The following is an 18,744-nucleotide window of genomic DNA, read 5'->3' on the forward strand; positions in this document are numbered from 1 at the left end:
TGCCAGCCATAGTACCTACTACCAATAGAATAGTTTCAAAACACAACTGGACCACAACTGGATGGCCATATTGCACTTTGTTTTTACGTGATACATTTTCACATATATTGTAATGTCAGCTCATGCTGCAATGATTGTGCAACTGCAACATTTATTTTTAACAAGGTCAATCAATAAGCTGGCGAATCTAAGACTAATTTTTAAAAACGTTTGGTCAATACAGTATGCTGTGAGGATTCTCCAGCTTATACAGCTAATTTTTTCATTTTAAAGAGTTCGTTAAAAGTTCAATTTTTCTCTCTTTTTTTTTTATTCTAAGTCTAAGATAATCTAAAGTTTGAAGTGGATTTATCCCATCACATATGTAAATATTTTACCTCTAATAGTTGAATATTCTCTCTTTATCTTTGTTTACTTTCTTTACAACTTGCTATGCAAAACGCTTAATTAATCACTTCCATCTCACAAGCAATAAATTCCACGTGACTGCCTACTATGTACTTTCTTATCTCTGTACATGAACAAGTAATCTAGATTATAACATTTTCGGAGTGATGAACTTTAAATGAAATGAACCAATTACCTACTTTCATGCATACATAATTGTTATACTCTTTTGAAAAGAAAATAATGAAAAAATGCCCCTCATCAAGAGCTCCAAAACTTGGTTTACTTTTCTATCCACCTGCTCAAGTCTCCAACAGTCCCAGTTGTAATATTGATTCTAGCCTCGCCATTATCAGAGGGCGCTTATCACCTTGTGACTTCCACATTCAATGAGTCCTCCTTCTTTCGTACTCTTGACCTTATTGACCGTAAAAACAAAGCGGGAAGGAGGAGAAGGATTACTCACCATGAATCTGATAAAAATCTCTACAATAGACTAAACAAGGCAGTGGAGAAACGTATTAATGAATTTCGTAATGAAAAATTTGAAAAAAAAATTTGTAGCTAATCTCAGCCCAAGCGAAGCTAATGATTACACCCTTTGGAAAGCGACAAAATCCCTAAAACGTCCTTTCCTAGCTAGCTTCCCAATTAGAAAACCGGACGGTGAATGGGCAAATAATAGCCAGGAAAAAGCCCATACTATTGCCGATCACCTTGAAAAAGTATTTCAACCTAACCCCTGCGAATCTCCAGAGAAGGAATGCGAACTAGAGGAAGAAGTTGGTAATATTAATTTTCTCCCTGCAGAAAAAATCAACAAAATTACATATGACGAAATTTTCAAGGAAATTAAATATAAAACAAAAATCAAGAAAAGTCCAGGTTTTGATCTTATCTCAGCAATTATCCTCAAGCAACTTCCTCCTGCGGCAATCAAAAAATTAGAAGCACTCTTTAATGCAGCATTGTCATTGAAATACATCCCTAGTCAATGGAAATTGGCTGAGGTGATTGTTATTTTAAAATCCGGAAAACCTCCTTCAGCCCCTAGTTCGTACCGCCCTATCTCCTTACTTCCCCTGATATGCAAACTTTTCGAGAAGTTATATATTAAACGTTTACTGACAATTGTAAATAAGAAAAAGTTACTTCCTAATGAGCAGTTTGGTTTCAGGGCTAAACATAGCACAATAGAACAATTACACCGGATCTCTTCTTATATTGAAAAGGCGCTAGAGGAGAAACAGTTTTGTAATGTAGTTTTTCTTGGATGTCGCCCAGGCATTTGACAAAGTCTGGCATTCTAAAGTGGCATTTAAACTTTCTAAATTCTTGCCTGGGAACCACGTGCAATTAATAATGTCCTACTTAGCAGATAGATCTTTTAGGGTTCGATTTGAAGACTCTTACTCTGAATTTAGGAAAATAAGAGCAGGGTACCTCAAGGTTCAGTACTCTCCCCCCTAATCTTTAGTCTCTTACAGCTGACGTACCAAAACCTAAAAAAGGGAAAATTGGGATCTTTGCGGACGACACGGCCGTTGCGTCCTCCGCGCCCACATATGAGGAGACAGTCACTAACATCCAAGAGTGCCTGGACGACATCCAGGATTGGACTGAGCGCGATCGCACGGCGCTTAACGCCACCAAATCAGTTAACGTGGTCTTTACCTTAAGACCATATGTTTATGTCCCTGTGATCCTAAATAAAATTGCTATTCCCCATGCGCAAAAGGCTCCTTACCTCGGCCTTACCATGGACTGTAAGTTAAAATGGAAGGAGCATATTCTAAATAAGAAAAAGCAAATTGACTTAAAGCACAGACAGATGCTATGGCTTCTCGGAAAGCGATCTAAATTAAAGCTAAAAAATAAAGTTTTACTTTATAAATCAATGTTAAGGCCAATCTGGGTATACGGCTGCCAGATTTGGGCGTGTGCCGCCAGTTCCAATCTCAAAATTATTGAGACAATTCAAAATAAAATACTCAGACAAATGGCAGGGGCCAGGTGGTACGAGCGTAACATCGATATTAGAGATGAGCTCGGGATCGAAGAGATGGACATGTACATCTCACGTATGTACAATAGATATGAAGAGAGACTGGGCGGTCACCCCAATCCCGAAGCAATAGCGCTTTTGGATTGGGGCTCCGAGACCCGGAGGTTAAAAAGACGCAAACCACATGAGTTGAGCACAGCTCATTTCCGTCGGTGTTAGGCTCGTGCCTCTGGCCCTTACCAGTCTTAGTCGACTGACAGGGCGAAAGCATAGTTAGTAGAAAAATTCTCTAGAATCTAGTTCTAGGAATAATTATAGTTAATATCAGTTAGTTTTTCTCCCGCTTTTTACAGGATTTTACTTCTATCTCATTTGTTCATCCTTCATTTTCATTCTCATTAATTTAATCCATAAAGCGGTGTTTATTTCTTTTTTATTATATTAGGCTTAAAGGAAAATTTGTAAAGACTCGTAAGGTCTAGTAATATAAGTTGTAATTCAATATGTGTAATTACAAAATTAAATAAAAAAAAAAAAAAAAATCACTTCCATCTCACAAGCAATAAATTCCACGTGACTGCCTACTATGTACTTTCTTATCTCTGTACATGAACAAGTAATCTAGATTATAACATTTTCGGAGTGATGAACTTTAAATGAAATGAACCAATTACCTACTTTCATGCATACATAATTGTTATACTCTTTTGAAAAGAAAATAATGAAAAAATGCCCCTCATCAAGAGCTCCAAAACTTGGTTTACTTTTCTATCCACCTGCTCAAGTCTCCAACAGTCCCAGTTGTAATATTGATTCTAGCCTCGCCATTATCAGAGGGCGCTTATCACCTTGTGACTTCCACATTCAATGAGTCCTCCTTCTTTCGTACTCTCTCGTTTTTCAGGATAGAGACACATTTTAATCACTCTTGGGACTTAATATATAAATGTTAATTTTTGTTCCTTCTTTTTCAGGGATACCATTCCAGACCTTATGCATGACTTTTTGGTACTTTCCTGGAAAAATGTTACATGTTACGCGGAGAAGCCTTCAAAGAATCTTCACTCTTCTCCCATTATATCTGATGGTAAGTGTTTTTCCCCCCTTTTTTTCCACTCTCTGTTTAATTTTGTCGTGTGGACAGGTTTTGCTTTAAATTGTCAAAGATCAACAAGAAAGTTTTTTTATGAAAAATATTTCATACCAATTTGTTTTTTCTTTCATTTCTAAGTTTTACTGAACTTTTGTTGACCAAAGAAGGAAATTTAAACCTGTAGTAGAAACAGAAAGTTTTAATTTTGAAGACGTCACAATGAAGCTTAAACAATTGCTAGTTTCTAGATAATCTAAGTGAAATTCCTCCCATTTTTTCTGTCAGTGTTCAATTTTTGCAAACAGTTTCTTCTATCGTTGAATACTTTCATTAAGTTTTATTCTTCACTTGCTTGTTTGTAAATCACTCTTTTACCCTTATTTTTTTCCAGTTTCCGGAATTGCTAAATCTGGCACTTTGACAGCAGTAATGAGCCCAAGGTATTTACATTTGTTATTGTTCTTTTGAAGTACTTACCAAATTATTCCACATCATACATTAAAGTTGGAATGGAGCTAAAAATTATATAGCCCGAACCACCAAATGTGTTTGTAGTTATCACTGGTGTCAAAATTATCTTTTCACCATAATTTTATTTTTAATTCCTTTCATCAAATGGAAGATCTTTTTTTAAGGACACCTCTTGAACTTAAAAATTACGGAAACTTCTAAAGCCTTTAATCAAATGGATTGCATTTAGCAAAAAGGACCTGCGCAATCACAGTGTTTTCAAAATCGTGCAACTTCCTCTTTCCTTTTAAAAATACTCAATATATTTACTGCTTTAAAATTTACTCACTTATTTTCCTTTAAAATTAACAGTTTTTGGCTGGGGAGCAAAAGATATTTGCGATTCTGAGAGATTTTTTAGATAATTATGAAGAATCAACATTTTTTTCAACACTGTAATTGTGCTGGTTCCTTTTTGCTAATTGCGATCCAAATGAAAATTGACAAAATCATGATTTTAAGCCTAAGATGCCCAGCAATCGATTTTTCAATGACTCTCACCTATAAAAGAGCACCTAGGAAGAAGTACCTTAAAGTGAATCATTTTGTATGGAAAAGTTGAAACGTTTCATTCATTTTCCCCTTCAGTTTCTTTACCGTTTTTCTTTTCCTTTCCAGTGGTGCTGGTAAAACCTCCCTCTTGGCAGCTCTGAACAAAAGGTCAAAATGTAAGTACCAGAAAGTGTACGGAATTTTATCCGGCTCCTAATTGCAGTACGTCGTCTCCTGCACTAAGGGATGTATCATGTCTGCTCTGTTTCAGTATTTCTAAGATCTTTTTTTTTTTTTTACAACAGAATCTCACACATATTAGTCTGCAAACAGCATAAATTCTTTTTGAGATGATAGAAAAATTTCTTGAAATTCCAAGAAAATTCATGAGACGGTTGTCCTGTAAACAAATAAAGTGTCAGTAAGAAACACAGAAACAACATAATGGAGATTCGATCACAAGTGCGGGCGACGACGAGTTCATAATTTTTGCATGGAAAGATTCCTCAGTAGGTTTGTGTATCCAAACACAAAATCTTAATGAAACCACATCGTTTTGTTGTTAGCACAATTGTCAAAAGTTTTAAAAAACTTCTGAATTTAATAAGAGAAAAAACGGATGATGGTACAATTCTTTTCAGTTGAAATCGATTTTTTTTTTAAAAGTTGTAATTTTTGCCTTTCAGGTCATGTAGAAGGACAAATTTTACTGAATGGATGCAATGTGGACCAAGAGCTAATGTCAAAGATTTCTGGTTTTGTGCCACAAAAAGATCTCTCCATTGAAAGTCTCACCGTGCAAGAGCATCTGGAATTTATGGTAATTTAGATTAGATCAAATTATTTTTCAAAACTGCTCGTCACCAAAGATGCATCCAGACTACAACTTCCAAAATTTTGTCTGCCCACTGACAAGCAAAAGTTTCATTGTATCCCACTCACATTTTAATTGGATTATGGCTTATGATTCTTCACACCAAACAATTGGACCCCTATTTTCATGAATGAACCCTAGAAGATCCAAAGAAAAAATGTCCAAAATTGACAAAAAAGGTCACCTGCTGAGGTGGCAAAGTAAAGCTGTTCGTGTTTCTGCACTGCATTAGTGGAGTCGCTCAGATTCGATAACCTAATATTTTAATTTGGAGTCTATTCACAAAGACTGTAAGATAAAAGTTCAATATTTCCTTTGATGAAACTTTCGGCCATACTCTGATCAAAATCTGAAGGGGATACTGCACGACTTCCTCTAGTGAGTGGCACAATGGATTCAAATCTTTTCTGTGCCTTTATGAGATTTCTTTAGGGTGTCAAAATCGAACTTTTAAGGATGGATCAAACCTTTGTTGTGGACCAGTTCACTTTCCAAAGATTGAGAGGCTTTATAACATTAGAGAGAGAGAAATATTGTAATAACTTTTAAACCTTAATGCAAAATCTATCAATATTATTGATTCGGTGAGCGATATGGTCAAATTTAAATTTTACTGGGAATTTTAAATTAGTTGGGTGCAAAAACAATTAGTTACACATTCATTTTTCTAAAATGCACTTACAATTTTCAGGCACGACTGAAAATGGATCGACACACTTCATGGAAAGAATTGTTGTTAATCGTTACCAATGTCATTGAACATCTTAGTCTCAGTCACAGGGCGGATACTCAATTATCAGCGCTATCTGGTGGCCAAAGAAAAAGATTAGGCTTGGCTAATCAGGTAATTATTAAGTATTGTGCATTGTTATTTAATTCAGTCTGTCAACTCTCTAAAATAAGAACTGAAGAACAAACTTCAGCTGACAGCAAAGCTGAGTTGAAACTGGATCATTCATCCCTCCTTTTTCAAAATTACACAAATTATTGCTGCTTCAATGCTTGTCCGTGACCAGGTACGTGAAATTTTTGGCCTGCGCGGAGAGGAGGTGGGTTCCGAAAAATTCAAATCCCTAGACTTTAATTAAACCAAATTTAAAAATCTATTGCACATTAGAATGCTGAAAGTAGTGGATTTTAAACGCTTTTTACAGCTTTTCTTTATCTATTTTAGTTTAGGAGATATTAAATAGGTAAACTTACTTTCTGGACGACCCTTGTAGAAATGGATTCAGCAGTGTTACAATTCAAGAATTGTAAATTTATTCATATTCTATTCAGTAAGTTTCCCTGAGGAAGAAATTGAATTTATTTTACTTTTCAAAACCCTAAAAATGAGAGCACATTCTTTATCATAATTGTGACAAATCATAAAGGTCACAAAATTGGGTAAGTTTTTACTAACTGCGAGTTTCAGAAAAAGTATTCCTATTATCTGTGGTTTGTCATGTAAAAGGAGAGAAAGCTTTAATACGTTTGTATTAGAAGAAGGTAGCTCAGGTATTTTCTATGTAGGGGTGTTTTTAAGTTCCCCAAAGAAGATGAGCAACGCTGAGTGAAATAACTTGCCTCACCAAAATTTCAGCTATCAATTTTGAAAGAAATACACCACTGTTGAAAAAATAAATTATGGAATTACCATTATCGTCCTCTGCTCTTTGATATCAGAAGCATTAAATAAAGGTAGGTATAATTGACAAATCCATCCTAAATATGTGGGGCCCCTATCTGCCATCTTGTTGTTGAGTTGGTGCATCATTTGAATGCATTGCCACTAGTATACCAGAATTCTACAGGCAGGTCGAAATCAAAAAGCGCTCCTTATCAGCTGAGCGTTTAAAATGATGTAATGAACCAATTTCCTATGAAAATGTGAGGCATCTCTCTGCTACCTTACTGTTGAGTTGGCACCCTATTGAATTGATGCAGCAACAGTACTCTAGGGTAATAGTGGTGAGTTGAAAGCAAAACGTGTTCACTGTCAGCTGAGCACTTTAAAGACCTGGTTACCGCTTATGCTTTAAAAATATACTGAGGTAGGAGAGACCATAGTCAGGAGTTGATGACATCATCCAGTTTTTTCTTCAAAGAACATTATCTCTGTCATTATTTGACAAAGAAACTTGGCATTTGATCAAATCTTATTATTTTCAGCCTTTCTTACCCATCTTAAAGAAAGTACTCACTCAAATTTTGCAAATGAAATGACAATTCTAATTTTAATTCATCCACAAATACCAATAGGAAGTTACTTACGAGGTCTATCCGGAAAGTATCCGACCTTGTTGATTATCTCGCCATCAACCGTTGATAAGAGGTTGGGGCTTGAGATTATCTTTGCAGGAACTCTCCTGTGTGCAGGTGCACAGCCGGATTATCACACGTCGAATCAGTCGTTGGTAATTCGCTAATCAATGCGTGCTATTCTACTGTGATCGTCGGATTTTGTTTTTCCTAAAAAAGAAGAAGTTCAGGAGAGTGGGGTGGGAAGAGTTTGTGAAGAAGAGCATCGCAAGGGATGCGTCTTGGGTCTACAGGTATGACCCTGGGATAAAAGTGCAATCGTCAGTTTGGACCGCACCTGGGAGACCTCGCCCATACAAAGCTTGGAAGAGTCGCCGCAATGTGAAGACAATATTGACTGTCTTCTTCGATCATGATTGTGTCGCCCATCATGAATCATCACTCCCCAAGGCCCTTTAAGCTGCGTAAATTTTCTTGGTAGCTCTCTCCATTGATAGTAGAACATTGGGGAGCGTATTCATGATGGACGACACCTTCATGATCAAAGAAGACAGTCAAAATTGTCTACACATTGCTGCGACTCTTCCGAGCTCTCTACGGGCGAGGTCTCCCAGGTGCGGTCCAAACTGACGATTGCACTTTTATCCCAGGGTCGTACCTGTAGACCCAAGACGCACCCCTTGCGATGCTCTTCTTCACAAACTCTTCCCACCCCACTCTCCTTAACTTCTTTTTTAGGAAAAACAAAATCCGATGATCACAGTAGAATAGCACGCATTGATTAGCAAATTACTAATGACTGATACGACGTGTGATAATCCGGCTATGCACCTGCACTCAGGAGAGTCCCTGCAAAGATAATCCCAAGCCCCAACCTCTTATCAACTGTTGATGGCGATATAATCAATAAGGTCAGATACGTTCCGGACAGACCTCGTAAAAGAAGAAATTGACCAGGAATTGCAACTTGAATCCTATAAATTTTTTCTCTGCAATTCAATCAAAATTCTGAAGCAATTTTATCAGAAACTTTCCGTTTTAAGCTAGAATTCACCTTAAGAAATCACAATCAGAGTTCTTAGTGTCTCTCTTTTAACAAAAATTTTCCTATACTTTTAGAAACAGAGGAAGATTTATCTTTCACTTGGTGAAATAATCTTGTAATAATAGTCGAAAAATATAAATTGATTATTTCTCATTTTAGTCACTTGTTAAAATCACCTAAATTAATTTAATTACTTATAAGCACCCAGATAAATAAAATTTAATGTTTGAGCCAAATTTTGACATTTTCAGCTCCTGATGAACCCTCAAATCCTCTTCTGTGATGAGCCAACGACAGGTCTAGACAGTTTTAGTGCAATGAACGTGATAAAATTACTACGCCGCTTAGCGAATGAAGGTAAAATGATAATCTGCGCCATTCACCAACCGACATCAGGGGTGTTTGAAAAATTTGATTCTGTGTCTTTGCTAGTCAGTGGAGGAAAATTGGCCTACCATGGTGAAGTTTCCACAGTTTTGGATCATTTTAAAAAGTGAGCACCTTTCAATTTTCTTATGGAGTTCATAAATATTTATCTCCCGCGCGGCAAATAGTTGACAAAAAGGTTTCAGAAAGATTTTGGCAACGTTACTTGCGGTGGCGGCGGAAAGTGACGTGAAAAAACATTGCTGCAACCTTGTTGGCACCCATTGGCTGGGCGAGATAATTTTACAAATACATATGTGAAAATGATTTTTCTAGGTTTCTAAAGGCTTTTTTCTCACAAAAGTGATTTTAGAACAAAGGCCCGAATCAAGATGAAATGAATAACTAAAAACATATAACTGAGACCGCAGTCATGATTCTCTCATCAAGCAGCCTGTGAACATAAAAAAAAAACCCCTAATGCACATTTTCCGGAGTATTCACACTTTATGAGTTAAGAAATCCAAAGTCCAAACATGAACCTAAGGTTGTATCCTGAATGTGAACAAATATTGAGTCTTTTTAATCTAGTGATCACCTGGGAAGAAAAGAGAGTAGCTTAGCTCTGACTCTTGAGAACTAGTCAAAATCTCTTGTTTTAAAGTGTGATACTTTTGAAGACTTTATAAGTACATCAAACATTGATTAAGTGGATCGTATTCAGCAAATTGGAACCAGCGCAGTTACGGTGTTGTAAAAATGTGCTTCTCCATAATTATCTAAAAAATCTTCCAGAATGGCAAACAGTTTTAGCTTCCCATCAAAAAATTGTTAATTTAAAAGGAAAATTATTGTGTAAATTTTAATACTGTACATACACTAAGTATTTTTAAAAGAAAAGATAAAGTTGCACGATTTTGAAAACATTGCAATTGTGGTAGTTCCTTTTTGCTAAATTTGATCCAAGTAATCCTCCCGTCGTCAAAATGCTGAAAAAATTCAGGCTATAGAGTAAATCTTATTGCACTTTTTTTGTCGTAATATAATTCATAAATTGTAGTCAATCGGTAGCAAGGTGTTCAAATTGATAGCTGTTGCTGTTTTGTGTCTGTTTGTGTAAAGTTTTTTAGATAATATTATTACTTTGATTTAATATTCTGTTTTTCAGTATTGGTTTGATATGCCCTCCCACGTTTAATCAGGCTGAATTTTTGGTCTCTACAGTGGCGACTCTCCCCACTGAAGATGTAAATAGCGAGCAGAAGAGAGTGAACCGCATTGCTGATAGCTTCAAACGCTCAGCCGCTTGTGCTGCTTTATTGAATGAGTTGGATGCAATTGGTTTTGGATCCAAAGACAAATGTAACCTCCAATTTTCTGACCTTTGCAAAATGTAGGTATTTATCACTTTGCTCATTACGAGGTATCATCAACGAGTCGAATCGTTTTAAAATGGGCCTGTTGCAAATTTTTGCTAGAGCACAAATAAGAGTTGTTTCTTATAGAAAATGGCTCAAAAATCATAGTGAGCGCATCAGCAAAGTCTGAAATGCACTCCTAACTTCACAATCAGCGTAAGAAATTCACGTTTTTTTGAGCTTCCCGCTTCAAAAACGATACTATGGCACCAGTGAACATTTCGTCAGAGGAGTCGTTCCATTTAAACCTTGCGTACTAGAATGTTTTGCAATACTCAACATAACTGACGATATCCAGACGGATCTTTATCAACAGGAGGAAAACGTGAATGGAAATATGCCAGGTTGTTAATAAATGGCTAGAATTTTGTCCCGGTACCTGAGTTTTGGCCAGTTTTGGCGGATTGGCGTTGGCCATGTTGAATATTGTGTAGTGTCCTACTGCACCAAGGTTGGAAGGAACGACTCCTCTACCGAGAAGTTCACCTGTGCTGTAGTATCGTTTTTGAAGGGGGAAGCTAAAAAAGACGTGAATTTCTTAAGCTGATTGTGAAGTTAGGAGTGCATTTCAGACTTTGTTTATGCACTCAACGTCATTTTCGAGCCATTTTTTGTAAGACACAACTCTTATTTTTGCTCTAGCAAAAGTTTTGCAACAGGCCCATTGTACTGTTGTCTGTTGCACCTGAAAAAAAAAATGTCGTTAGGAAATTAAAATATCTATTCTCTATGAAGTTTTCAACACTCTCGATTATTTTCAGGCAATAGGCCACACACTAAAAACGAAATTAAAAATCAAATTCTTCTACTTTTTTACTTTATCTGATTTCCTTCAGGTTTCAATGATACAGTTTTTCACATCTCAATTCATTTTTTTTTTCTTTCTTTTAATCACTACAGATCCAAGAAAAATTTTTTGTGTATCAAGAAGGAAAGAAAGAAAACTATGCCGTTCTCTCTGCAATTAAATACGTGATAGTTGTTTAAAACATAGAATCATATATGGTATCTAAGATCGGAACGAAATATCCAAGTAGTTAATGAATCAAATAAAAGTTGTGAGTCTGTATGCTTTGTGCTTATTTGCCTATATTGATCATATTTTGCCAATATTATCCATATTATGTTTTTTTTTTTACTTCAGCCAACCAGCAAAACTCTCCACGCAGTTTGTGTGGTTATTATGGAGATCTTACATCAATTTACGTCGCACATCTCAAGCCAACTTTGCTCGATTCTGTTTGTACGCGGTAAGATTTTATGTGTTTTAAGTAATATTCATTCAGGTCAGTTTTTCTCACAAAACATTTTTATAATATTTGACTTTACTTTTCAAGCCAATTTAATGCACAAGCAGTCTCACATTACGACTCATTTTGGGTATGAGAGCTGTCTCAAAACAACTGTAACTAATTCTCTCAGAGAAAAGCTGCTCCAAGCTGCCTGCTTATTGAAATGCAGTTTATAGGAGACCTTTTGAAGAAAAAGTTGTACAAAGCTTGTGAAAATTTTCTTTAAAGGGTTATTCGTTAGTTGGAGGATTTCAAAATTAAAAGGAACACTTCTTTGATAAAAGGATGTACTTGCACTTGCACTCACTTTATGCCTAATTTTTCTGAATCCTTGTACTACAAGGTAGTCAATAATAAATAGTCCATACATTTTTCTGCAAAGAGAAGTGAAAAAGAGATCATAGAGTGAGAGAAATTTTCTCATTTTGCAGCGTTTCTGTGATAAAAGGTGCAACTCATCATCAATACATCAAGTCGCGTAGTAGACATTTCCGTATTTCACGGCTTGTGGGTGATGGCTTAAATTGCTCTTATTTTCTTGTTTCAATCAGAAATGAGACGTGTTTTCAACATCTCATCCTCCTTATTCACCATACAAGTAAAAAAAAAGAACAATATAAAATACATGAATATGTAGTAGGAAACAAATTACCACAGCTCAAGAAAGTTGTGCACCGGAGAAAGAGCATATAACATGTTTTCATAAAAGCTGTACTGTAGTATAACTGTATGCTCTGGACATCTGCAATTTTGATCACTTAATTTTGAAAGATTTTTATGCCAAAATAATCTTAAGGTTGGAGGTCAACTCAACTATTTCAGAAAGTGCATGCTTTTTTATATTTAAAATTTGTTTTATCCTTTCACCGATAAAAGTCCTCAATCATGTATCTAAAATCATGTGTATTTTTTTTTCAATTCTAGTTGGTCATGTTGATGGTGTCAGTTCCATACGCAGATCTTCAAATTAATCAAACTGGAATCCAAAACCTGCAGGGTTTATTGTACAGTGCAATGGCTGAAATTATCTTTAGTTCAGCGTACAGTGTTTTATTTACGTTTCCCGAAGAAATTCCTGTGTTTCTATATGATGTTGGTGATAATGTTTACTCTACATCAGCTTATTATACATCAAAAGTAGTCATGATGGTAGGTGACTTGGTTTTTATTCCTCTGTAGTTTTATAATTTTTATTGTAACTGGCCTCAAAATTTCAATTTCTGTTGAAGAAGCACTTTTTGTCCTTATGTTGCAAAGAAATTTCTGAAAAAATTGTTCATGCTGCACTCACAAAACTTAAATCTTCAGTACTGAGGTAAATTCCATTCTTAGACATCCTCATACAAATAGAAATTAGTTTGAAGCTACTTGATTGACGAGACAGTGTATAAATAAAACAAAGAAAATCCAAGGTCTCACTCTAATATTGATCAGAGATTTACAAAGATTTAATTATCATGTCGTACTACAGATTAATTTGCTCAAGCTCTGAAATCAATTCCCTGTTAAACTGTTGAAAATTGCTGGTAATCCCAGATGAGCTTCATAAGTAATTGTATGGTTTTTTCCATATCATCTTGCAAGCTGTTTTTTATCCTAAGTTTCTGCTCAAAATATTTTTGTGGAAGATTCTATTGCATGTTAAATACTTTTAATTTCATTTTTAGCATAGATTTTCACTCTTAGCATTCTGATTTTCTTTTAGCTTCCAAGGACAATAATAGAAACGTTCTTATTGAGTAGTATCGTTTTTTGGATAACTGGTCTGAGAGGTGGCATTTCTGGTTGGTTCGAATTTGCAATTCGGATGATTTTCGGTGCAATAACTGCCACATCTTACGGTGAGGATCACTTCCATTGAAAAATGTACGATCAATGGGGGGGGGGGGGATATAATCGAAGGAAATCATTTCAATTACAAGTTAATTGCTGGAGGCTTGTAGTATTAGCTTTAAGGTCCTTTCATGCAATTCAATGAGTCCTATAGATATGTATGCCGTTTGAAATGGACATGTGTAGGCCTAGTGAGGAAAGTTGATTTTCTGAGCCACCCACTTGTTCCTATCCCCCCCCTCCCTCTTTCCCCTCCACCCCTTCAACAAAGGCTACAACATTTTCGTTACCTTGGGGCAGCAAAAAATTAAGCTTGGGCATAACAGAGAATTTTTTACACACATCCTGAATCAAAAGTCACAAAAACTGCACAAACTTCAGCAAACAGAAAACAATTAGGTACATGACTATGAAAATAATTCTGAGTAACATTCCAAAACATGTATCTTGGTTAAAACTTGTATGAGACCATAAGCTTGAGTTTTGAGGACAAATTAAGCTTTGTTTGAATTGGAGCCTAATACACAAATCCCATCACCCCCATTGATGCCTGATCAAAAGAAATTCCTATGTAAACTCATAACCAAAGATAAATTTTAAGAAGGACTGCACAGCGGTACAAAAAATGCCTGATCTCAAAGTTGGTGGATTTCAGGTAACGTTATGCACTTTTTTTTAATCCATCATTTAGGTTAATTTGACATTTTTCAGGAAGGAAATAAAATATTTTGTAGTGACGCAAAATCACTAGATCACAAGAAACGGTCCGCCTTCGGGTACTTTTTGCACCCCTGTGATTTTAAAACGTGGCAAACATAAAAACTTTTTAGTAGCTTGCAGAAATAATATTGTTTCAATTTGTTGCAGGTGCTTGCTTATCAGCAACATTTGAATCCATTAACACAGCCTCTTTAGTATCAGTTCCTGTTGATTTTATTGGCTCTACTTTTGGTGGGCTGTTCATTCAATTGCGGTCACTGCCGTTTTACATGGCCTGGATCAAATACATCTCCATGTTCTTCTACACATTTGAGTTGTTGTCCATTCAACAATGGAGAGGCGTAACAGATATTCGTGAGTATTTTTCTCAGCAGTTTTATAAAGCAAGTTGGCATTATCAAGGTTTCCAGGGACCAGGAAAGCTTGGAAAACAGGGTGTCTACAAGTCCGGAATTTCCGGAAAGTCGGGAATTAGTATTGATTTTTTAAAGGTGGTCTGGAAGTACTGGAAAAGTGCGGCAATTCTGCTAGAAAGTCCGGAATTTTTAAGTTTTGTCACAATTTGAGAGAAATTCAAAATGTTGAAATTTTTCGAATTGTATCAAATGGAGGTACTGAAAAAGTACTGAATTTCTCGGGAATGTACTGTAAAAGCACTGATTTTTGGCCAGCCTGTTATAGAAGACACCTTTGAAAGTCCGGAAGATGAAATCAGTCATGGAGAAGTTACAGAGAGTCAGTCATGGAAAATGCGTGACTGGGAAAGTTGCAATATCCCGTGCAAGATCGTGATTTTTTGCATAATTTTTTGGCGCTGAGAGACTGAGCCATGTGGCGCTCTCTTCCAGTCTGCATTGAATTTCCCCCTGGAAGTTCGAGCCCCCACTCATCTGCTACAGTATTTTCCGCTGAGCTTTGTTTATTTTTGCGTTTCTTCTAATTTGGAAAAAAAGGTCAGGGAGAATCGGGTGAAGAATTATAGAGATGAAAAATCCTAAAGTCAGGGGAAACCCAGGAGGTAAGATAGGAGGAGAAGAAAATTTTGTTTCACACCCTGTATTTGATCAATTGCTTTCATGATGGATGCTTTCAAATACAAAGTTTAGAGTCATGCATAAACTCAACCTGATAATCCTATTCTCAGGATGTCCCCTAGGAGGAAGATCAGATAAAAATTTGAAAAAAAAAACTGCCATGAAAAATTTCTGCGAATTCTATCGCCTTGTCTCCACAGGACGTTTCACAGGACTTTTCCCAAGTTCAAAGCGCAGAAAGGAAACTTGTGGGCTTTTTTCCCCGTAAAAAACACAACAAAATTTCTTCTCCTTCTTTTGAAGTTGTTCCTGGGACTCCATAAAGACTCCTAGTCGGTACTGTGATTAGTATTGACTAACTCAATATTTTTCCCAACTTCGCAAGGGAGATTTTTCCGAGGGACGAATCCCATAAAACGTCCCATGGACACAATGCGTATGAGTGTGATGAGATGTTTTCTGTTATGCTGCATTTTTCTATATTCACCAAGTGAGGTTGGTGGTCCACAAAGTTTTCATGATCGTGGCAACAGCTGTTTCGGAAAATGGAACCTTTGAAAAGTAAAACTGAGGGGATTCTGAAATTAATTCTAAATTAAATGGTGGAAGTAGTGTTTGACCACTCAATTTCATCGTCGAATTCTACCCATCTTTGTTAGGCAAAAAGAGGTCGACTGCTAGCCTAATGCTTCATTTTTGGTTAGCTTGAGGCTTTTATCAAATATTTACTAATTCTCGGGTATAAGAATCACCAAAAAAATTTTAATTTTCTTGTACACCAGAATTCTTTTCTAGAAACGAATATCTGGAAACCATTGCTGACATCTAAAGAGAAAACAGTTTCAATTCAGCTGTATTTATTCCTGAAAGGTTTAAAATTATCATCATTTTTTGTGTTTCAATTTCTTGTGGGTAGTTCTCCCTGGATTTTTGAGAATTCTGCTTCATTCTTTTGTACTCATTTTTGTTTCAGCGTGCTCTAAAAGTGTCGACAATGTCTGCTACACAACAGGTGAGCAGGTCCTGCATTCGTATGGACTACAGTCAGAGAACAATACTCTGGATTTCTTTGGACTCATCGTCATGTTTTGCATATTTCATGTCATAGGATTTTTTTCTCTTCTGCGGCGGAGTCAGCAAGTTGCTGCTTACTAATTGCTCATTACTGCATCATATTAACGCACATCTTTTTTATCTCACCCAATTTTTTTCTTGGTTTATTTATTTCTCATTCCTGTTTTGAGAATGAAATTCGATGTTGTTGTACCATTAATGCACCTCTGAACTGTTCTTTAATTTTCTGTTTTTATAGTTGGCTATACAAATTTGAATTTTCTCCCTTTCAAAATTTTAACTGAATTTCGAAAGGAAAAATTCTATCTTCAACTAAGTTTTCCTTAAAAAACAGGAAAAAATTGATGGACATTTATTTTTCTACTTCAATTGAGCGAAGCATAAATCACTGAAAATTTGCTCATAATTTTGTTGGACTGATTATAGCTGATTATTAGAAAATTATTTGGATGTATGCTTTTTCTTTCTTTTCTTTTTTTTGATCGAATTAATAACAAAGAGAGAATAAAGGACGAGCTGATTATAAATTAAAGGAACAATCAAATCTCCTTCTAATTTTATGAGCTTTTACTGATCATAAAAATTTGTTTTGTACATTTTCTTTAAGTTTTTGGTCATTTTTAAATAGATATAAGCTTGAAAATGAAGGTACTTACAAATGTACTAGCAATATATGTGGGAGAAAAATATCAACAAATTGCACTACTTTTCAAATGAAATAAATGAGAAGTGTAATAGTTATGTGCTCGGCCTAATCAAAATTGCAGCTTTGAATAGTTTGTTAATTTTTTTGTAGTTTATTTTCAATTTTTTACTTTATTGGATCAAAGGAAAGTAGTTTCCATTTTTATGCAGTCACATATCCAAATGATAGAAGAAAGTTTCTCTTGAAAGTAATGTAACTATCTCTTTTTTCTTTACTTTTTTTTAGAAAAAAGCCAATTGAAACTCGGATACAATCATTAAAGCTGAATGTTAAAGGGGGTTATCCCTGCATTATATAACCCTTAAATAATAGTCATCTGTTACCCCACTTCACCTCATGGTGACTTGATTTGTTTTTAGTGCTCTAGTCAAGAGGAAAAACTGCCAATTTATAAATAGTGTATCACTTTGCAGAATCATTCACTATACCTTGTAATACTCAATACAACTGGCCAAAATACTCCTCTGTCAAGTTTTATCTAATTTTAGAATGACTCCAACAAGAACTTATGAGTCTTCTTTCTCCATAATTTGTTTTTTTTTTTTTAAATTTTTTTCTTTCTTTTTTTTTTTTGAACTAATGTATCTATTGATTTAACCCCCTCCAAGTGCAGTCTCAGAGGGAAAAAAAAATATTTCTGCATTTTGAGTGAGGATGTCAACAGAAAATATTCTGATGGTCACTACAGAGCCGTCTTGCAAAATTAGACCTCATAAAAAGACAGTTTGTTTCATATCGCAGAGTGTTTTTCACCTAGCTCTCTCATAATCACAAAGTGTCATTTTAGCATTATTTTTTCTCAAGTGAAGAATTTTAACCATGATCTAAGATCTGAGTGCTTAATTAGCCCAATCTGCACAGTAAGTTCCCTACACACCAAGTCTTGGCAGATAATACTCTCAAGTAGTTTAAATTTCATGAATAGAATAATGTTCAGCAAACAAGCATGCGTAAATATTGGGTATATTTTGTAAAATCTCCACCTCTGCTAAAATTTCAAGTGAAAATGTATTTTTTAGAAATTGGCGTATCCATTAGGCTTCTAAGTCTCTCCTTTAAATTACGTATTAATGTCTTGGTTGTTTTTAAAAAGTTAAAACTAAGTTTTAAGTCTCTCAAAGTGCCATCGTTTACAATATTAATTTTACCCTGTATTTAGTTTTTGGCTTTGCAAGCTCTTTTATAGTGATCGGCGACGTCACTATTTATTTTATTTTCACTATCTTTAATTTTTTCTTGGTGTAAACAATTTTATCTTTGCTAACCGGCTGTTAAAAATATACTGTGTATAGAAGTAGGCTTGAATGAATCATTAGGTGCCTTGATAAAATCAAATTGATGACTGAAGTCTGAACCACACATCTCAGTTGCAGAATTTTCATTCCTATTTTATTTTTCTGAAGAAAACTAATCACATTTGCTTTAAATCACATTGCTTTAAATTTGCGCAGATTGCATTCAAGCAGTGAAACAATGATGACTTTGATCAGTTTTTCATTAAAAATATCAAGTATGATTGGAAATTTGCAATATCGCAAACTGAAAAATTCCATATCAGACTTTATCAATCAAAATATTGCAATTTTGTAATTAAATTAGGTCAGTAGGGAGCTATTCTCAGTCAACTAATAATAAGATTGTTTGAAATAAA

The 18,744-nt window shown here is 35.4% G+C and overlaps 1 protein-coding gene across 2 annotated transcripts in view; it reads left to right on the forward strand.

Annotated features, from left to right (window-relative positions):
- Positions 1 to 18,168, forward strand: part of LOC109039900 (protein scarlet) — an 18,949-nt gene extending 781 nt beyond the window's left edge. For both annotated transcript variants that reach the window (XM_072299002.1, XM_019055621.2), the window contains exons 2-13: positions 3,367 to 3,479; positions 3,877 to 3,925; positions 4,614 to 4,663; positions 5,174 to 5,307; positions 6,053 to 6,205; positions 8,902 to 9,143; positions 10,185 to 10,409; positions 11,579 to 11,684; positions 12,651 to 12,875; positions 13,432 to 13,567; positions 14,427 to 14,633; positions 16,287 to 18,168. In XM_072299002.1, the coding sequence (XP_072155103.1) occupies positions 3,367 to 3,479; positions 3,877 to 3,925; positions 4,614 to 4,663; positions 5,174 to 5,307; positions 6,053 to 6,205; positions 8,902 to 9,143; positions 10,185 to 10,409; positions 11,579 to 11,684; positions 12,651 to 12,875; positions 13,432 to 13,567; positions 14,427 to 14,633; positions 16,287 to 16,468 (1,822 nt within the window). In that variant the 3' untranslated portion in view covers positions 16,469 to 18,168. The remainder of the gene's footprint in view (positions 1 to 3,366; positions 3,480 to 3,876; positions 3,926 to 4,613; positions 4,664 to 5,173; positions 5,308 to 6,052; positions 6,206 to 8,901; positions 9,144 to 10,184; positions 10,410 to 11,578; positions 11,685 to 12,650; positions 12,876 to 13,431; positions 13,568 to 14,426; positions 14,634 to 16,286) is intronic.
- Positions 18,169 to 18,744: the final 576 nt, after the last annotated feature.

The sequence above is a fragment of the Bemisia tabaci genome, chromosome 3 (assembly GCF_918797505.1).
Source record: "Bemisia tabaci chromosome 3, PGI_BMITA_v3".
NCBI classification, from domain to species: Eukaryota; Metazoa; Arthropoda; class Insecta; order Hemiptera; family Aleyrodidae; genus Bemisia; species Bemisia tabaci.